This window comes from Phyllopteryx taeniolatus, chromosome 19 (genome assembly GCF_024500385.1).
Source record: "Phyllopteryx taeniolatus isolate TA_2022b chromosome 19, UOR_Ptae_1.2, whole genome shotgun sequence".
NCBI lineage: Eukaryota > Metazoa > Chordata > Actinopteri > Syngnathiformes > Syngnathidae > Phyllopteryx > Phyllopteryx taeniolatus.
Genome location: NC_084520.1, coordinates 3270708 through 3291467, shown reverse-complemented (window position 1 = coordinate 3291467; position 20760 = coordinate 3270708). Strand labels below are relative to the sequence as shown.

Here is a 20760-nt window from a genome sequence, read left to right as displayed (position 1 = left end):
AACCCTACTCCATTTCTCTTCCCATCTATACCATGGTAAAATAATTTAAACCATGCCCCTAAACTTCTAGCCTTACTGCCTTTCGACCTGGTCTCCTGGACACACAATATATCAACATTTCTCCTAATCATCATGTCAACCAACTCCCGAGATTTTCCTGTCATTGTCCCAAAATTTAAAGTCCCCACATTCAATTATAGGCTCTGTGCTTTGCTCTTCTCTTTCTGCCTAATAACCCTGTCCTTCGTCTTCGACCCATAGTAGCTGAATTTCCACTGGCGGCCTGCAGGTTAACGGTGCCGGGGGCGGACGTTGTTAACCCGGGCCATGACCAATCCGGTATGGAATTCTTTAGATGAACGCTCATATTTGTTTGCCAAATTTTTAAGCCTGATGCCCTTCCTGACGCAACCTTCTACATTTATCCGGGCTTGGGACTGGCCTACAGTTTGCACTGGCTTGTGCCCCCCATAGAGCTGCATTAGCTGTTGGTCATGACCGAAATAACAAAATCACGGATGCAAGTGCGCGAAATGAGTTTCCTCTGCAGGGTGTCCTGGCAATGCCTTAGAGATAGTGTGAGAAGTTCAGTCGCCTCCCTGGTATGGTGTTTTGGGCACGTCCCACCGGGACAAGGCCCCGGGGATGACCCAGGACAGCTGGAGAGACTATGTCTCCCGGTTGGCCTGGTAACACCTTGGTATCCCCTCCTGGAAAAGCCGGACGAAGTGGCTGGTGAGAGAGAAGTCTGGGCTTCCCTGCTTAAGCTGCTGCTCCCGTGACTCGAAGGAAGAAAATGGATGGATGGATGGTGGTCCAAGAAAATCCCAAACTCAAGTATTAACATATTTTATTATCAAGTTTTATTATTAACAAAATATACTTTTTGACTTAAGGTAGTTTTGCATTCAACTATGTTAAAATGTTACAGATAAAATCTTTACAGTACTTTAAAGTCTAAAAAACTTAAAAGACGTAAAGTGACAAGATATCACGTGGGACAGTTACATATCGAGACCTGAGTTCAGTGAGCATCAACGGATTAACTGCATGTTTTCGCTTTCTGTGCGTCAACAACGGGTGTTAAGAAAAGAGTGTAAGAAAAGAAAAATAGAAACAGGAAGTTACGCATTCATTGTAGTGAGGCTCCAGCATGACCATATGCACTGCATCTTTAAATTCTCAAAGTTTTCACATTTTACCATTACAAATAGCTATCTCTAATCATGTTAGACTCTTAATGTCAATTAAGAATGTGAAAATGTTAATCAAACATTTACATGTAAAGTTAATACAAATTGTATGAAAAGTTTGGTTCTGTGTATTATTTTGTTTACCCTAATAAGCGCTACTGAAACTCCACTGACATTATCAAATTGACGTCGGTCGTACGGCCTCTTGGAACATATTGTGGTTGAGTTCCAAAAGTTCCACTGGACTAGGTTTACTGTAATTAAGATTTACCTACAGTTTGTAATCTGTTCTCCAATGTGGTGCTAAAGCCATCCCAATCCAGTTCATCAGGTTCTGGTTCTGGTCCAGGGTCAGCTTGGCTCCGCTTACACTCTTCTGCATCAGCTAAGAGGAAATGGCGAGGCTGAGCACACGTTAAAGACATCCTCTTAGAGACAACTTTCTCTTGTCGATACACAGCCTTTCTTTGTATGGCATATGCTTCTGTGCTTCAGCCAAGAGGTCTAATTACATCCCCTGTATCACTCCTTTAAAAGGTGTACAGCTGTTCTTGCTGTTCCAGGTGGATTAAGGCAGAAAGTACGATAATAGTTCACTCACTGATGTTGATCCAGCAGCTGGTACTCTTTGGCTTGTCTCTCCACCTATTTGTTGGTACTTCTCCATCTACTTTGTTCGTCAAATCTTCAGCCTTTTCTAAGATGTTAATCGCATATTGTAAGGTCTTCTGCTGTAATCCAAACATGCCCCTCATATATTTGTCTGGCTTTTTGCAAATAACAAACAGCTACCTTACAGTCCATGCTAGATTGAGATTTAGACCACCTCTGTAGTTTCCTTCAAAAGCTCTTCCGTCTGTGCTCAAACAAGTCATATGAGGATGATGTCATATGAAGACAGGTGACCCTAAAGCATTCCACGTTGCATTGCTCTGCCATAGAAATATATCCCTTGACCACAATGTTGAAACTATCAAACACAACACAATAGCAAAAACAAGAATCCAGTGAAAAATTCCAAGTCCATCCTCCTCTCAGTCTTCATTAAAACTGACATAAATACCTCATGCTCTCACACCCACATGGCCTCCCACAATGCCACAGCATTCCTCTTGGCAGAACATTGAGGGCCTATTGTGCTTTGCTCTGTGTGGACTCAACAAAACATTGACTAAAGATAAATGAAAATGTTTTGTTTTGAACATGATGAAAGAATTACTTCTTTTATTTGTAATCCATGTACAGCATAGTATTTGCGAAACAGGACAACAAAGCACCAGTCCGTCAAGTCCACTCTTGAGTGACTTCCTGTACGGACAAGAAACTAATACATTTCAAATTATAACTGCTACAAGATAAAATGTCTTTCCATGCCATTATTTTTTTTGAATGAATGACTTTTTTCTGGCACGGTCGGGGAATGGTTAGCACATATGCCTCACAGTTCTGGGGACCAGGGTTCAAATCCCGGCCCTGCCTGTGTGGAGTTTACACGTTCTTTCCGTGCCTGCTTGGGTTTTCTCTGGGTACTCCGGTTTTCTCCCACATCCTAAAAACATGCATGGTAGGTTGATTGAAGACTCTAAATTGCCCTTAGGTGTGAATGTGTGCACGAATGGTTGTTTGTTTATATGTGCCCTGTGATTGGCTGGCGACCAGTTCAGTGTGTACCCCGCCTCTCGCCCGAAGATAGCTGGGATAGACTCCAGCACGCCCGCGACCCTAGTGAGGATAAGTGGTGAAGAAAATGGATGGATGGATGACTATTTTCCTCATTTACTTCTCTTTCTTTATTTCAGAGAAGACGACTGATTTCAAATGATATCCAATTCAAAATGCCTAAGGCAATTGGGCAAGCTTTACATTTCCATCAGATTCCCTCAAAACAACTACTTATGAGAATCAGCTCTTTTCATAGATACCAAACCATTCTAGAAAAAAAACAAGGTTATTCTTAAAAACAAAAAGGATCTACAGTACTGTGGAAACATATTGAGCAGCCATTACCTTCTACAATGTTTGAGTCTCAATGGCATCAGTGACACCTGGGTGTTTGTCATCACCCATGACCCAGGAAGTAGGCTACTTTCTAACAGATACAGATGCAGCATTCCACACTCCAAGTTGCTCATGGCATTGGGCCTCATTCTATTTAGTGACATTCTAGTTTTACAGATGCGTTTATAAGAATAGCTGTGCATTGAAATGGGAGTTTTGCTTTGAGAACACTGCATGAAATTCTTAATCAAAATATGAAGAAAATATATAATTTTTTAAGTACTTTCCAGCAAATGAAGAAAATTGGGGGCTGTTAAAAAAATAGGATATCTAAATTTTTCTTTACAATCTCAAATATTTACTGTATGAACTGAAAAATGATTAGCATTCCTGTGACTTACTAAACTATATATATTTAGTTGTATAACCCCTGTTTCTGAGCCATTTGCCTTGGCTGGAGTTGACTAGCTTCTTGCGCCTGTCAATAGATATTCCACCCCAGGATGATTTGACAGCATTCCACATTGTTGTGTTTGGGGTTGTTGTAATTTTGCTTCTTGCCAATAGATTAGCTTCACACTGGCTACTTCTAATTGTCACAATACTCACAGTTAATTTCAGAATGTCTTGGATCACCCTGGAAGCGATCATTTGCTGAGAATTTGATCATTTGAATAGTAGTTTTCCATTTTCTTACATGTCTTTCTGGTTTAGCTCTGCATTTTAAAGCAGTGGAGATATTTTTTTGCCAAGCACCCCATCATTTTCTGTACTTCTTTAGATGTTTCTGTTCATTGAAGGTTTTAATCAAAGTAAACTGTTCTTCTGAACAATATTTACAACAACCCATTTTGTCAGGTTTTCAGCGAAAAATGCATGTACAATGTGCTGGCTTCATCCTTAGATAAGGGTCAACTGATTTACACCTTTTTTTCACAGAATGAATTATCTCAATAATAGAACTTCATGCTACTATTAATTTGAACACGACCCTTTCAATTCATTATTCAACTACACAGACTCAGTAGCATGCATATAATGAATTTTGGGTTTTCTATAAGTCTGCTACACAACTGCTAAATTATTTTTCATGTAGTAATATAATTTCTACCAAGAACAGTGATTGAGCAGGACAGTTGGACTGCTTCTATTTTGAACGCAACTATATATAATGCATATAATCATTATAGACCTGCATATTTTGTCAAGTTTTTTTTTTTTGACAGGGCAATGACAATCAACTTCATCAAACACACCCTATGGTAAATGCAACAGAGATGCAGTTGAAAGCCAGAAAAGGAAGCTTAAATACACAATTCATAGTTAAGATAACTTGAAGGTCTGAAGTATTATAACATATGCCAAATGAGGGGGTTTCAATTTTTTTTAAACATTTAATTGGTGTGTTATCGGAGTCCATCCATCCATCCATTTTCAACACCACTTATCCTGGTTAGGGTCGCGGGGCGATTGAGCCTAACCCAGCTGACTTCGGGCGAAAGGCAGACTACACCCTGAACTGGTCCCCAGTCAGTCGCAGGGCACATATAGACACGGACAACCAATCAACTGGTTTGTTATGCAAGCAAATGAAATTCGTGCAAATTTTAAAATTTTTACTACAACAAGGTTAATTTGAATCTTGAGATGCATTAAAAAAATGTAGTTTATTAGATTTCTGAGACTTTTATTTTGAAATACAATATCAGATCTTCATTAAACCTCTTTTAGTGGAGTCCTTGGTGGTCTGTCACACAGATCTGTACTTGTCTTGGGATACCAATGGGATTATGTCGGGGTGGCTTTGGCTCAGTAGGTAGAACAGGTTCGAATCCCTGCTACGACTGTCCGCATGTCGAAGTGTCTTTGGGCAAGACACTGAACTCTAATTTGCTCCAAGTGGGCCTGGCAGCGCCTCACATGGCAGCAGTCGCCCATTGGTTTATGAATGTGTGTGTGAATTTGAGGCTTTGTAAAGCGCTTTGGGCACTGTGATGATGTAGATAAAGTGCTATATAAGTGCAGTCCATTTACCATTTATTTTTCCCAAGATATCATCCATCCATTCATTTTCTGAGCCGCTTATCCTCACAAGGGTCGCGTGAGTGCTGGAGCCAATCCCAGCTATCATCGGGCAGGAGGCAGGGTACACCTTGAACTGGTTGCCAGCCAATCACAGGGCACACATATAAACAAACAACCATTTGCAACTCACATTCACACCTACAGTCAATTTAGAGTCTTCAATTAACCTACCATGCATGTTTTTGGGATGCGGGAGGAAACAGGAGTGCCCGGAGAAAACCCACACACGCACGGGGAGAACATGCAAACTCCACACAAGCGGGGCCGGGGATTGAACCCATGACCTCAGAACTGTAAGGCAGACGCTCTAACCAGTCGACCACCGTGCCGCTACCTAAGATATCCTTAACCGAAGAGCACTGACGTCCGTATTATTGGGAAGCTTTTATTTTGAAGGTGGCTTTCGCCGCGAGCTGGTGACCTATTACCGTAATGCCTAGTGTGAACAAAATTAGGGGCGGCTGGCTTGACTGCTACTTTACGAGTGGAGGCTGGCTTGAATGCAGTCGAAAACTGCACCTACGAAGAGACACGCTTACGAAGCACAGTTTAAACTGCATGCTATCAGTTACGCGGAGGAACATGGGAATCGAGCAGAGAGAGAACTCAAGATCAACGAATCCATGGTTCGCAAGTGGAGGAAGCAGGATAACGAGCTTCGCCAAGAAAAAAAAAAGAAAAACAAAACGCGGAAGCAAGGCGAGGTGGCCGAGTTGGAAGACCAACTCAAGCAATGGATTAATGAACTCCAACTGCTGGACATCGGCGTAAACAGGGCATTCAAAGTGAAGTTGCGAGCTGCGTGGGAGCGATGGATGACAGATGGCGAACGCAGCTTTACTAAGACTACGAGTTACGCCACCATTTGTGAATGGATTGTGGATGCTTGGGCTAACGTCTGCTTGGACTGTTGTTCGAGCTTTCGGCATCATTTCTAAGGAGCCCCACAGCAACGAGACTGACTTGAACCTGGCGTGTTTGATTGAGAACTTGGCCAGCTTTTCATTTCAGATACAGAACATGAGGACTTTGATGGATTTGTGGATGAGGATTGATAAAAAAATAACATGAGTAGATTGTTAAGTACTTCAATGAAGTATAACCGAAGTCAGTTTTGCTCCCGCTGCCTTTTCAAAAACATTGTTTTAGCGTGCATGCATGCTACCATATGTCTTAAACTAGCGTGTTTTAACATGCCTGCGCCCAATAATACGGTGCGCCTTATGTGTGTGTTAAATACAGAAATAGAGCCCGTAACTGAGACTGCGCCTTTTAATACGGTGTGCCCTATGGTTGTGAAAATACAGTATTAGAACATATGGCTCACAGGTCTGCTTTGTTGCCCAGGTGTGTCCTATTACATTGCGGATTCAAATAACAATAACTACCAATGAATATCTAACGTTCAGTTCCAGATTTGGGTTTTGAAAACCAGGGAGGTGTATTTGGGTGAGAGTCAAGCAATCTTGAGAAAAGATGGAAACTCAATCAGAGCTAAGGACAAAACATTGGCAATAGCCAATAAAACCATTTGGATGTCCCGGAGAAGAAAGAACGGATGTCTATGGGTTGATAAAGGAAAACAGCAACAATTGAAGACATTTTGAGGGCTGAAAAGAAAGATCCTAAAAAAATAAATAATAATAAATAAATAACTGTGAGTGACATCAGCAACAATCTCCAGAGGCAGGTATCACAATTGACTGGTCACAGAAGACTTCATGCACAAAAGTAGACGAAGCAAACTCCTCACAAGCAATAAAATGAGGAAAGCAGGCTGCACAATTCAGAGACAAGCATAAAAATAAATATTTATGTCACAAACATGTCATTAAGACACTTGGGAACTGTTTCATTCATTCATTCATTCATCTTCCGTTCTGCTTATCCTCACTAGGGTCGCGGGCGTGCCGGAGCCTATCCCAGCAATCTTCGGGCGAGAGGCGGGGTACACCCTGAACTGGTCGCCAGCCAATCGCAGGGCAGAATATAAACGAACAACGATTCGCGCACACGTTCCAGTAAAGTATACTCCTAAAAACTGACTTTTGTTACCGCTATCATGTCTATCAGATGCAGGTGTGAATACTGCACCTGTATATTAAGGCTGATATGTTAATTTCTTGTCTCATATTCATTATTCGATGTCAAACACAAATAATTTCAGTCTACAGGGAAACTAAAGGAACTGGCCACAATGATCCAATACCCATAGAGTGTAAGTTTATTTGAAAGCATCACCATAGCACAAAGTATGCTATTATACAAAGGGCTGTCAAAAATTAATAAGCACAATTTTCCACCGGCTTTATTTATTGCAATAGAAATGAAGCCCAAAAAGTGGGGATTTCATTGCTACTTTGCAGTATAATCGCCCTTTTTCTCAACGCTGACCGTCCATCGATGAACAAGGGCATGATCTTTGCCAAGCGTGACACTTGAAGTGTCCTCAGCCTTGCCTCACTTGACACGTCACTTGCCTTCTCTCCACAATTATTCATCTTCCCTTGCAATTTTTTTGGCCCAAAGTTTCCCTCCTCCCCCCCCCAAAAAAGAAAATAAAAGATCAATGAGTATGAATTGATCTTTTCTGCACATGCAAAATTGGAACATCTGGAGACTTTATTTGACACACATTCACTTTCCGTTTGGAAAATGTAATTATAAAAGGAATGGACTTTTGTCATCATATACATGTTGTTATTTTAAAAAAGCTAATTCACACATTAAATAGAAGTGAAACAGCAACCTTTGGCTACTGGAAATTTATCATGTTTACTGTCAGTAGTATTCGTCTGTAGCTTGGCCTACAGTGGAACCTCTAAGGTCAAACAATTCATTCTGGGACTTCCAATTTGTTTTCCTAATAACTTTACATAAAAAGAATCAGTTTGAAGGTCAAACTGTCACCATCATAAAAACCTCAGTCAATGCTTTGAAGTAATATCTTAAGATTGTTTACAGTAATACACATTTAAAAATAGTTAAACCACTGGTAATATTGAGACTAACACACTGACTAAATTTAATGAGCAATAATGAATGTATAATATGACGTGCTTCACAGTATTTGATTTGTTACAATTTTTAAACCTTACAGGTGTAAATATAATTCAACCGGTATAAAATGCAAGAACTATAAAACATAGCCTTAACTTTCATGACAACTGGTTGACATCTATGCTTTTAATGAAAGTCCCCTTACCTCATATACTTTGCAATGTACAGTATATCTTTATCTATTTTTTCTTCTGAACACAATTGATATAACTGAAAAATGGAAATTTTACCATTTGAATAGACTGGCATGGAAGTTGCCCAATTAAAATCAAATTGGAAACATTTTAAAATCTAATGATTTTTATTGTTGTTTTTTTGTCATTGACATCACTCTTCAAAGTATCTGGGGAATTTAAAGTATCACAGTATGTTACTGTAGTATTCACATATTTTAATGGTAGTATCTTATAGTACTATTGTGTACAGGTACTGTATATGCAAGCCTGCTGGCATTACATGTATTAAGAATATAGCTATTTTTTTAAACACTTTGTTGCAGTGTTTGACAAAAAAAAACATGACAGATGGCTAAAGATATACTTGGTGTGTGCCACAGGAATTCAGGGTGTCAAATAGTACTGATGTTTGTTGTGTTTAGACTTTGTGCTTGGTTTTAGGTTCTGTTTTAAGCACACATAGTGGTTCCTCCATTATAGATCCTCCATTGAACCTCCTCCAGGATTACTCCTCGGTGCACATTTAAGACAACTGAGAGCTGCAATAACATGGTGTGGCTAAAATCATCATTGGAGCCACTTACCCTGTTTTCTCAGTCGATCTGCCCTGGTCAAATGAGATTGAAGTGTGTGTTTACTAGTGGTGCCATTGGAGCGAATACCACCCGGAGGTGGTCAAAAGGTCCATAGTCACAATATTGAGCATGATTTCATTAGCTTAATAGCATAATTGTCAAAGTTATTCTTTTGGTCAAATTGTGATATATGTGCAAATTTACTCTCCTACCACTGCTGCATCACCATGCCTCATTGCCTCTGCCTTCACCCTATCAGAACACTGGTCCAAAATTATTATCGGCCTTAGTCATCGGTTTGACTCGGGCATTTTTTCCGCTACATAAAAAGAGGGCTTATAGCATAAGAAAGAGGGCTTTGTTGACCACGACCACAAGTGTAACATTAGCTCTTCTCTTTGAAGTAGTTGTGCAAAAGCCAGTTCGGAGAGCACTAGTTGTTGAAGTGAAGTGTATAGAGACAATCAGAGAGACAGAGGCAGAGTAAGAGGTGGTCCAGGAGGTAGAGGAGCGAGAGCAGGTATAAGACAAAGAACAATTACATATTTCAGATGAAATATTGTCAGCTTTTGTAGATCATGTTCTTGTCCTCAGTTTGACAACGAGGGAAGCGGGAATGCAACGAATGCAGCCCAACCGGCAGCTGTACTGTGTCCACCATTGTCCGAAGATTCAGAGATGTGAACAAGTAAGCCTAATTACTTTTTCATTACGTACATGTTTACAATATGACATAGCTGTACCAAAAAACATTTCAATACATCAATTTTCTATTTACTTGTAGGGCTAGTACTTTTTAAATAAAAAAAAAAACAACTGTGCAAAACAGGATTTTTGTTTTGTTTGGACAAATACATTGCTATTGTGAGCAATAAAGATTATTTCTGTATTGAGAAAATGGTTGGAGGGTTCAAGAAAAGTGTAGTGTTGAACGCCACACTGGCGTATTCGGTTACAAAATATCGTTAATAAAATTTGGGGGATCATAATGAATAGAGGGAGCCTAATCTGAGGAATGTTTCACATTAATGAATAAAACATTGTCATGCACCAATCTAACACAGCAACAGATAATGAGAGCTAGAGAGAGAAAGAGAGAGAGAGAGAGAGAGAGAGAGAGAGAGAGAGAGAAAGAGAGAGAGAAAGAGCGAGAGAGAGAGAGACTTTATCTCTCTCCAGGGTATCATTTTCTACTTTACTGTATATCATCCATCCACAGTGTTGGTCTAATGACTATGTTCAAATTCCCTTATTCATCGCAAATTCCACCCCAGTCGAGGGGTTGAAGGAAAAAGAAAAAAAGATGAATTAGAGAAGCAGACTCACAGCACGGTATTTGGACGCCACGTCACTGTTTTCCCTCTCCAGCTCACGAACCATTAAAATGAGACGGTCATTCTGCCCCGTAGTTCTTTTCAACTCCTCTCTCTCCTTCATCTCTTCCTCTGGTTTGTAAATGTCCGGCTGCAACCTCAAAGGCCCCACCTGCGAGCACACACTCAGAACATCACGAACAATTTAATGTCATTTGCCTCAACCACTTTAATTCTCTTTCCGCATTACAAAAACAGAGTGTTAAACCCTACGGAAGCGTATTGCATTCACTTGGATTAAAACATTTCGGAGTAATTTTTTTGACGGTTTTGTTTTTTTGAAAAAAAATTCTGTTTTTCTGAGTATTTTCTTCTGTTTTTCTGACAATTTTTTTTCCACCTGTTTTTCTGACTAATTTTTTCTGAGTTATCGGGACACATCGAACTCACGCGAGAACCTGCGAACTGCAAGTGACTCTTTGCGGACTCCGTAGTAAGCAACATGACCGGCTTATTTAGTTTGATCAAGTTTTATTTTGATATGGGTTTAAGACACTGGGAGATACTCCTGTCTTTGAGTCACATAGATGGTATTGTTATTAGTTTGTCGACAATATGCAGGCAACTGCGGACTGTTTGTTCAGGAGGAAAAGCCCATTCAGATCTGCTAGATACAGCAATGTTTGTCCAGAATCAGTTGGACAGATATGGCATACTCCATGGATACAAGATGATGCATTTAAAATGCATTCAGGCTGGCTACGTGGTGACTCAAGAGACCCGTATGGTGTGCAACTGAGGCGCTGGAATCGGCTTCGCCGGCATATGTACCACAATCCAGCAGTAATCCGCCATTAGTGAGTCTGCAAAGAGTCACTTGCAGTTGAAAACAAAACAAAACAGGTGGAAAAAAAAATTGTCAGAAAAACAGAAAAAAATTGTCAGAAAAGCAGGTGGAAAAAAATGTGTCAGAAAAACAGAAAAAAATATTCAAAACAACAAAGCCATCCAAAAAATTACTCAGAAAAACAGGAGTTTTCTGGTTGTTTTTTTATCCAAGTGAATGCAAAACCAACCACTGCCTCTGTCATTAATTTGTTTTTAAACTGGCCTCCAATGAGTCTTATTTCACTTCAAAAATAAAAAAAAAATAAAAATGTATAGTATAATAATGGGCGGCACGGTGGACAACTGGTTAGAGCATCTGACTCACAGTTTTGAGGACCGGGGTTCAATCCCCGGCCCCGCCTGTGTGGAGTTTGCATGTTCTCCCCGTGCCTGCGTGGGTTTTCTCCGGTTTACTCCCACATCCCAAAAACATGCATGGTAGGTTAATTGACAACTCTAAATTGCCCGTAGGTGTGCATGTGGGTGCGAATGGTTGTTTGTTTGTATGTGCCCTGCGATTGGCTGGCAACCAGTTCAGGGTGTACGCCGCCTCCTGCCCGATGATAGCTGGGATAGGCTCCGGAAGCCCGCGACCATAGTGAGGAGAAGCGGCTCAGAAAATGGATGGATGGATGGATGGAGTATAATAATATACACGTGTATGGTTCTTTTGAAAAATCATAACAGGTATGCAGCTATCTTTATATTTTGAAAGCAAATACAAGTAGTTTCTTTCCTTTCCAAAAACATGTGTGAGCTGATTTTGAACCGCAAGATTAAAAGTGGCGGTTCAAGAGAGAAAAATCTATGAATGAAAGACAAGCATAGCACACACACACACAGGAAAACTTGCTACTGCTTGAATCTGGTATCTGTACTTTTGGAAACAAGCTGTCATTAGATGAACGCGGACAGTGGCGCCCCCCCCCCCACAGCGTTACATTCTGTCAGTGGGAAATTATATGGGGAAATACAGCATCATCTTCCACATGTGTTCAGCGATAATTGCCATGGTGTCAGAATTGGGATTTAAGATGTGTGGTTTAACAGCCGTGAGGATGCCCTGCCTGTAGTTACAGTACTTCAAATGCCCAATATTTACCTGTCAGTGCAGGATTTAGCATGGTGCTCACTATCAGTCTTGGCGCCTATGCAGCGAAACAGAAGATGAATGCTGCACATCGGTGCTTCCCCTTTCACACAATTACATGGCTCAGATGCTTTCTTTTCACTTTCAGTACTGGCAAATAAAAACAAATCAAATGGGGCTTCGCATGATTGATGCATAGTGGAAAATTATCATGTTTGGACTCGAACCTTATACTCACTCCGCGTTAATAACATTTTTAAACTTTTCCATCTGATTGATGGAAATGTAAAAATAGTTTTAATATAAAATAGGACAGTCCTTTTTCCTCGTATGCTTCCAAAATCAGAGAGGATTAATTCCATCTTTCCATTTCACAGTTGAGCAGCTGTTTGGCATTGAAGTTTCTCTTCACACCTGCATGGTTCACATCCTACTGGCTCTCTATCAGTGTCACTCAGTCAAATATTTTACTTTAAACAAATACAGTGAAATAAAGTCAGAACAGTGGTGTTACACAATTTGGTGACTAAAGGATTGCTTTTAAAAATGGACGTCTTCCCGGTATTAACCCAAAGATCCAATGCAAATAAATGTTTTCGTGAGATTTTACAACACACTTCAGACTGTGTTTATTCACTTGCTTGAGGTGAAGGGACTGCAGGGTGAGCCCTGGCCCCTGGCTGAACTCCGGGACCAGGTCACGAAGAACGTTGCTGCTGGCTTTGATCACTGAAGCACGTCACATTTCGTGGACAGTCATGCAGTTGACTGGCCACAGGTCAGGTTCATGAATAAATCACATCAATGACATGATTGTTGTTAAGTAATTATAAAAAAGTGATGAGTTTTTACTTTATAAAACCAGTTTATTGTCTCCTGAGAGCTGGTTATGGTTCTTGTAGGGCTGATTGAAATAGTTGACATAGTTGAAGATAGCGACTTTGGGCCGTATTCTCCTGTTTATGCATAAGTCTTCTTTTTTACGTGGCTAGCTTGCCCATCTTCCAGTTATACGCATTTTCCCATCCAGACTTCTGACACACCCACCATGCATAACCTGGAAATGTGTGTGCCTCCACCTAATGTTACATTCAGACCTAATGTTACATTCAGTGAACTTTTGCCTCGAGTTACTCGTACGAGTTTGAGCGCAGGAATTATTTACACACACTGAACACACATTTGCTTCATTTGTGCGACATTGATATACTCCTGCAACCTTGGTCCTCTGTGGGTCGTCGGCGCTGTTCTGGCTCCGCCAGTCGTAAATTAATGTCAAAAACGTCAAATTTGTAAGAACGTTTTATTTTGAAAATTATTCCAGTGACAAAAAACAGAAGTTATGTTTAACGGCAACTAGCTTTATTGGAACAGACTTTGCTTGAAGGAACAGACAGCAATACAAAGCTCCAGTGTTATTTGTTTTCTCCTCAACCCTTTGAAGGCATTCTCTGTAAGTCAAAAGTAAAGATAAGTTAATTGTCATGAAAATGACATATAGCCAGCTTCACAGCGAGTGACGCGATACAGAACTGGACAATGGCAAACAAATTACCTACCAACCATCACCTACCAACTCGCTGCAACAAAAAAAGGTGAGCTCTGGCATTCTTATCAGGAAACGTTTTGAAGCGGAACTGATATCCTTTTTTTGATCTACAAACAGAATGCTGCAATTGTCCAGGAAAAAGCGGATTGCTCTGGCCGCTGCAGCCGTACTGTATTTCTCCATTGGTGGATAATACAAAGAGAAGAAGCAGGCGAGAGGAAAGCAAAGACTGTTGATATTTTAGAGGCTGCTACTATGGATGATAACCGCATTCACTGACCGCACTGAACACCAAATTTCATGCATTCATTTAATCTGCAGGTAGTCCATGCTTTGGTTTTAGAGTTACATGGCAGTAGGTCATAGGAAAAACAACAGACCCAACATTCATATGTACAGTATGCTCCTAAGTCTGTGTAATTGAATAATTCATAACCAAACAACAGCAGTGTAAAGTTCTAGTCAGAGGTGGGACCAAGTCATTGCTTTGCAAGTCACAAGTAATAGTCCCAAGTCTTTGCCATTAAGTCCCAAGTCAAATCCCAAGTGGAGAAATGCAAGTCCCGAGTCAAATCCTACAATTTGAGTTGAGTCCTTTCGAGTCATTTTACCAACAAAATAAAATTGTATTTTAATATATATAATGTTTATATATGATGAATATGTACAGTATATATTATATACTGCATTTATATATTTAATACATTTTAAAACCCGTATTTATTTATCAAAACAAATTTGATAAACAAGTGTATTGAACCTTTATAAGAAAACTAGGGGGCTGATCAAAATGTTTTCATCTTCAAAGCCAATTGTCAAGGGGAGGCTTAGTTTACTGCCCCTTTAAAACTGATTGATAGATTTTCAGTTGTTCTATGAAAATGCTATGCTATGACTTTATTTCTGAAGTGACATTTGCATTCAGTCGTGCTGCAATATGTAATTGAGTATTCTACTGACAATTCTATCGGAATAATCAAGTATAAGGATAAAATATATTCTTGCTTAGTTAAAGAGCAATTATGAATACACAAGAGGAAATTAGCCATTTCACTCCATAATAAACGACCAATTGGTTTTGTGTATTACATAATCAACAGTATTTATCTTAAATTCACATTGTGCATAAAGCAGGAAACTGCATTTTCGGCAAACATTTCTCGTGAGGCAATTTCAAACACAAAACTAAATAGATTTCAGTTGAAACTTGGCATTTCTTGTATCAAAAACATAAAGCATTAATTAAAAAAAAAAAAGGGAACACAAGTTTGTCATCTTGTCATAAAGGTACAATTTTATCCAACTATGATATCTCAGTCGGAACACTAGGGGGCAGCATGTAAAAATATTACGTCAAAAAGAGGTGAAGTAAAGAACACGAAGAATAATTTAGTTTAATGTTGAATAGATGCTAGCTGTGTGCGGATTGATTGGTAAATAAAGTGAATTAAAAAAAAGAAATACAGGCGAAGACTGATTCTTGAGAACACGACACTAACTAAACCAGACTGTAATGTACAGGAAGCCCATACAGTGCACGTAACTATTTTGCGTGATCGCTCACAAACCTAGCTGCTAATGCTAATGAAAACAATCATACGTGATGTCAAGCCACGCGATTCCCACATTGCAATGTTCCATCCATCCATCCATTTTCTGAGCCGCTTCTCCTCGCTAGGGTCGCGGGCGTGCTGGAGCCTATCCCAGCTATCATCGGGCAGGAGGCGGGGTACACCCTGAACTGGTTGCCAGCCAATCGCAGGGCACATAGAAACAAACAACCATTTGCACTCACATTCACACCTACGGGCAATTTAGAGTTGTCAATAAACACATTCCAATGTTGATTTTTTGTTGTTGTTGCAATAATTAACATTCTTATTGTTACTTTAAAAGTTGTTGTCGTTTCTGTGTATGTTAACAATGATTCTTTCTTATTTAGCTGTCAGATTTATTATAGATTTATGTTGTTCTGTTCTGTTTTTTTAGTTGTTTTTTTTATGAAACCATTACTTTAGGTAGTGTGTGAAAAAAAATATCTCTTGGTCATTTCCTCTACCAGAGTTTCGCATTAACTGTTCAAAGATAATAAGAACTAACAATACATGTTAGCAATAATGGTGTGGGACACTTTGACCTAATTAACAACCATTAAGACCTTCGGCATTATGTTGTCACTTATCATATTTTCCTGTAGCAAAACAGTTAGTTGCACATATAGCTATAGAAATGGAAAGCTACAAAGTGTTGGTTTTTCAGTGCTTTGGTCAAAATAACAAGTAATTTCAAGTCAATGGGTTCAAGTCCAAGTGAAGTCACGAGTCATTGCTGTTTAAGTCCAAGCCGAGTTGCAAGTCTTTTAACACATTGTTAAGTCGAGTCTAAAGTCATTAAATTAATGACTCAAGTCTGACTCGAGTCCAAGTCATGCGACTCACGTTCAGACCCATGCAAGTCAGTCTCAAGTCATTGCTCTCAAGTGCTGAGTCAAATCCCAAGTCGAGACAGGCAGGTCCCGAGTCAAGTCACAAGTTCTATACTTTGAGTTTAAAAGTGTAGGCCTTGCAACTTGACGTTGAGTTGACAGTCTAGGGCTTGTGACTTGATTGTGGAGACAGGCAAGTCCCGAGCCAAGTCACATACTGAAGAGGTTACAATTTGCTCAAGACCGCAACTTCGACTAGTCTAGAGAGAAATGGAGAAACATTTTGGGGACTGACAATGGATTGCTCTTTTTTTGGGTCGAAGGTCTGCATCTCGTTTGTCAGATGACCCCCAAAACATTGAATTCAAGCCACAGTACTTGGGACCAGGTCATTGCTTTGCATGTCACAAGTAAGTCTCAAGTCTTTGGTCTCAAGTCTTGAGTCAAATCGCAAGTCTCAGACTTTGAAACTCAAAGTCTAGGATTTGCGACTTGACTCGGGAAATGCCTGTCTCGACATGGGACTTGACTCGGGACTTGAGTGCAACAACTTGAGACTGACTTGTGACTTTCAAAGCAATGACTTGGTCCCACTTCTGCTCTGAAGACCGTGAAGCATGGTGGGGCAAGCATTATGATGTGGGGATGTTTCTCTTACTGTGGTGTCAGGGCTATTTATCGCATGTTCAGGGATCATGGATCAGTTATCATATATCAATATACTTGAAGAGGTAACCTAATGCTGAAGAGGAAATGCCCCTAAAATTGGTGTTTAAACAAGAAGACGACCCCAAATACGACAATAAGAGAGCAGCCACCCCAAACTATAATTAAGAAACTAAATTGTGTGGGGTGAAATTAAAAACGCTGTTTCTGAGGCAAAGCCAAAAAAATGCATGGATATTGTGGAATGCTAATTTGGCAAATCGTCCTGGACTGGAATACCTGTTCACAGGTGTAAGAGGTTGGTTGACTACATGCAACACAGATATGAAGCAGAAATAGGTCATACAACTAAATATTACTTTAGTGAGTCACAGGAATACTGAATCCTATTTTTTTTCCCATTTTTTAAGTCAAAAAGTCTACATTCTTTCCAATCATCAGGTAATATTATTGCATCTTATCTCGGGAATAGACAGTCATGCAATTTTTATGCAATAACTTGAAAGTCCCTATACTGATATATATCTCATGGAAATGTGAGTCATATCATTATTTTCACATAAACACATACTGCTATACAGTCCATTGTTGATCTGATATTCTTCACTATATTCTCATGTAGAAATGTAGAAGTCTTGCAACCCCTGAATATATAATTTTTTAATAAGAATTGACACATTTATCGCTGTTTTTGTTCATTTTCTAGTTGATGCATTTGTTATTTACTGTGTAAAAGCTGTTGCTCTTTTTTCAACCATCGATATACAGTGCAGTAATTGCATTTTTACGCCAGTAAATAGCAGTATTAAGTTCTACAAAGACATGCAAAAAGGAATGTCAGAAGAGTTATCAGGCCTCTGTAAAAGTTTATTGTTACAGCACCTTTGTTGTTACTTACAACTTTAGTCTCATAATTTTATTAATTGAATCTCGTAGTGCATATTTTTTCAATTGAATGTGGCGCTGATACTCCAACATCTAAAATCTGCCTGCAAGCACAAACAATTGACTCTTGTCATCCAGTGAGATGCAGCTCATTGTTTGCATTCTTTTGCGGCATGTACGTACTGTATGTGTGTGGGTTGGACAGAAAGGGAGAGGGGAACACAGGGGGAGAGAAAAAGAGTAGTTGGGTTTTTACTTTAAAAATTGCAGAATGAACAACATACAGGCCCATAAATTTGACTTGTCCCCTTGCTCTCTGATGTCCTGTATTGAACAGACACGCCTCCTCTTTGGCTTCAAGGCCCTCTGCAAGGAGGAGCCCTGCTGTCTACTAGCAGTAATGCAACATGCATGAGGACACAGCAGCGTCCAAAATCTACATGACAGAAGCTGACTGAGCAAGTTGGGAGGGACAAAAAGAGTAGGTTTCTCACATGTGCCGGTGGTCTGATGGTAGATCGGTATTGATGGAAGTCCGTTTGGATCAGACACACTCTCTTTTCCATCCTCACAGCTCCCAGTTGCCCATCCTGTCTTCGCCCAAGCAAGCGTTGGGGAGGAAATGAAATTGGTGTGTGTGTGTTATCTTTCAGGGCTGTAAAGGAGACTATGTGTTAGAGAGAGAGGGAGACAGAACAGATAGTAAGGGAGAGGGTTTGTGGAAGCATGTGTAAGAGTGTGTTACGTCTGCTATCTGACCCTAAGGAGGGAGCGTAATGAGCAAAAAGAAAACACGAACCAACTTGCATGCCACCCCCCCTTACCTCATCAGCACCCCCACTACACACACACATACACACACACACACGCAAACACACACAAAAACACACGCACAAGACAGAATGTCCAACTTTCCTACTGTTTCAAACGTCTTAATTTGTCGCCAAAACCTGTGGAGCAGAATGGGGCTGCAATAGAACTAAATGTTTTGATATTTGGATTAATCTATGATTATTTGAAGTTTAATGAGGTTTTCTTACAAAACTCAGTGCACCGTGTAGCGATTATGTATGAAATAAGAATTGTAATTAATTTAGGTGAAAGTAATAAGCCGGGAGAGAAATTTTTGTTACTTCCGGTTTATCGTAAGTTTAATTTAATTGTTAAAATCAAACTAATGTTTCGAAAAGGGCGCCAGGTCAAATTTCTCAAGTCTAACTTTAGACGAAATGACGACAAACCTTTTTAAATCAGTCTCATGATCTGTAGGTTGCTTCACTCTACGACATTTTGAGTCCTAGGTTACAGAGGTTTACTTAAATTCAGAACACATAAAATACGACCACGAGTGGAATTTTATGATATATTTATTGAAACACACAACTACAAACTACAAGAAGAAAACAACACTAAGGGTAAATGAAAGAAAGAAAATAAGGCGTACGTGTGTGGTCGCTGGGCTAAACTAAATGAGCGTGTGAGCGTTTAATGCATTGAGTCAGAGCGAGAGAAGGCAAAGTTGGGATTTCGTATGAAGCTAGTAATTTCCCCACAATTATTACGCACTGATGTTGTACATGGCGGCACGGTAGCCGACTGGTTAGAGCATCAGCCTCACAGTTCTGAGGAGCGGGGTTCAGTCCCCGGTCCTGCCTGTGTGGAGTTTGCATGTTCTCCCCGTGCCTGCGTGGGTTTTCTCCGGGCACTCCGGTTTCCGCCCACATCACAAAAACATGCATTAATTGGGGACTCTAAATTGCCCGTAGGTGTGAATGTGAGTGCGAATGTTGTTTGTTTGTATGTGCCCTGCGATTGGCTGGCAACCAGTTCAGGGTGTACCCCGCCTCCTGCCCGATGATAGCTGGGATAGGCTCCAGCACGCCCACGACCCTAGTGAGGAGAAGCAGCTCAGAAAATGGATGGCTGGATGATGTTGTACATCATAGTAAGGATTGCAGTGTCGACTCATGAATGTTGATCAGCTAGCCTTTGGGGGTGGTCTTCCTCCAGATCTCAGGCGGAAACAAAGCAGGTTTGGTGAAAGAAAAAACAGATGCAAAAAGAAATAGGAAAGGAAAGTTGTTGTCCCATTTGGGATGCGCTCATAACTTCCCTGCCGGTTGACCTGGTGGCGGCAGCTGCTCGTTGAGGCCCCGGCGACCGATTGTGGCTAGGGAAAGCGATCGGAGCCACATGGTCGACTTATGCGATCGAAAACGGCGCCAGCTTGGTTGCGGCGGGCGTTCCCGCACGTGGTGGCACCCGGGGGTGCCCGAGGACAAAAAGGGAACAAAAGAAGGGGGAGGGGTGGCCGGAGGCCACCCAGCTGGCGAGCTACTAGCAAAGAAGGAAAAAGAAGCCTCAACTCATCTCAGCTCAACTCTACTGTACTCCAGTTCTGTTTTGAGAAAGGTGTGAGTTTAGCGTTAAATACCCCAGGGGCGGGGCGTAGGAAGAGGGCGTCTCGACTTAGAGAAGACCACGCCCACCAGCCTGAATCTTGTCCATAAATTTGAATAAATAGGTTTTGAAATAATAATCTCAAACACTCCCAACTTTGTACTCTCACGCATAGAATCATTGTTTAAATGGGTTGCTTATTGTTCAATACAACATTTCGGACTTAACAGCTTTCAAAATCATGCAGAGGACCTGTCAAAGTGAGAATGGGGACACAGACACCAAGGCATACATTTGGAATATTTCTACAGTTTGCAAGGTATAAAAACTGACATTTTATCTTCTGTTAACAAACATCAAATCCACGTCCACAAGTTCTGTTTGCAGTTCCATTCAATGCCAGTGGGTAGCGCTTCACGCGCATGGGTGAATATTAACCACATAGCCTGCTTGAAGG

General features: G+C 40.5%; 1 protein-coding gene across 5 annotated transcripts in view; it reads right to left on the bottom strand.

The window, feature by feature from the left end:
- LOC133469618 (myosin-16) overlaps positions 1–18612 on the bottom strand; it is a 72267-nt gene extending 53655 nt beyond the window's left edge. For 2 of the 5 annotated variants that reach the window (XM_061756901.1, XM_061756904.1), the window contains exons 1-2: positions 18398–18610; positions 10414–10572 (exon numbers count right to left, since the gene is read on the bottom strand). In XM_061756901.1, coding sequence (XP_061612885.1) covers positions 10414–10572; positions 18398–18469 — 231 coding nt within the window. In that variant the 5' untranslated portion in view covers positions 18470–18610. Of the gene's footprint in view, positions 1–1468; positions 2223–10413; positions 10573–18397 lie in introns of those variants that run through there. The other 3 variants (XM_061756900.1, XM_061756903.1, XM_061756902.1) reach the window with 3 other exon arrangements.
- Between the last annotated feature and the right edge of the window lie 2148 nt (positions 18613–20760).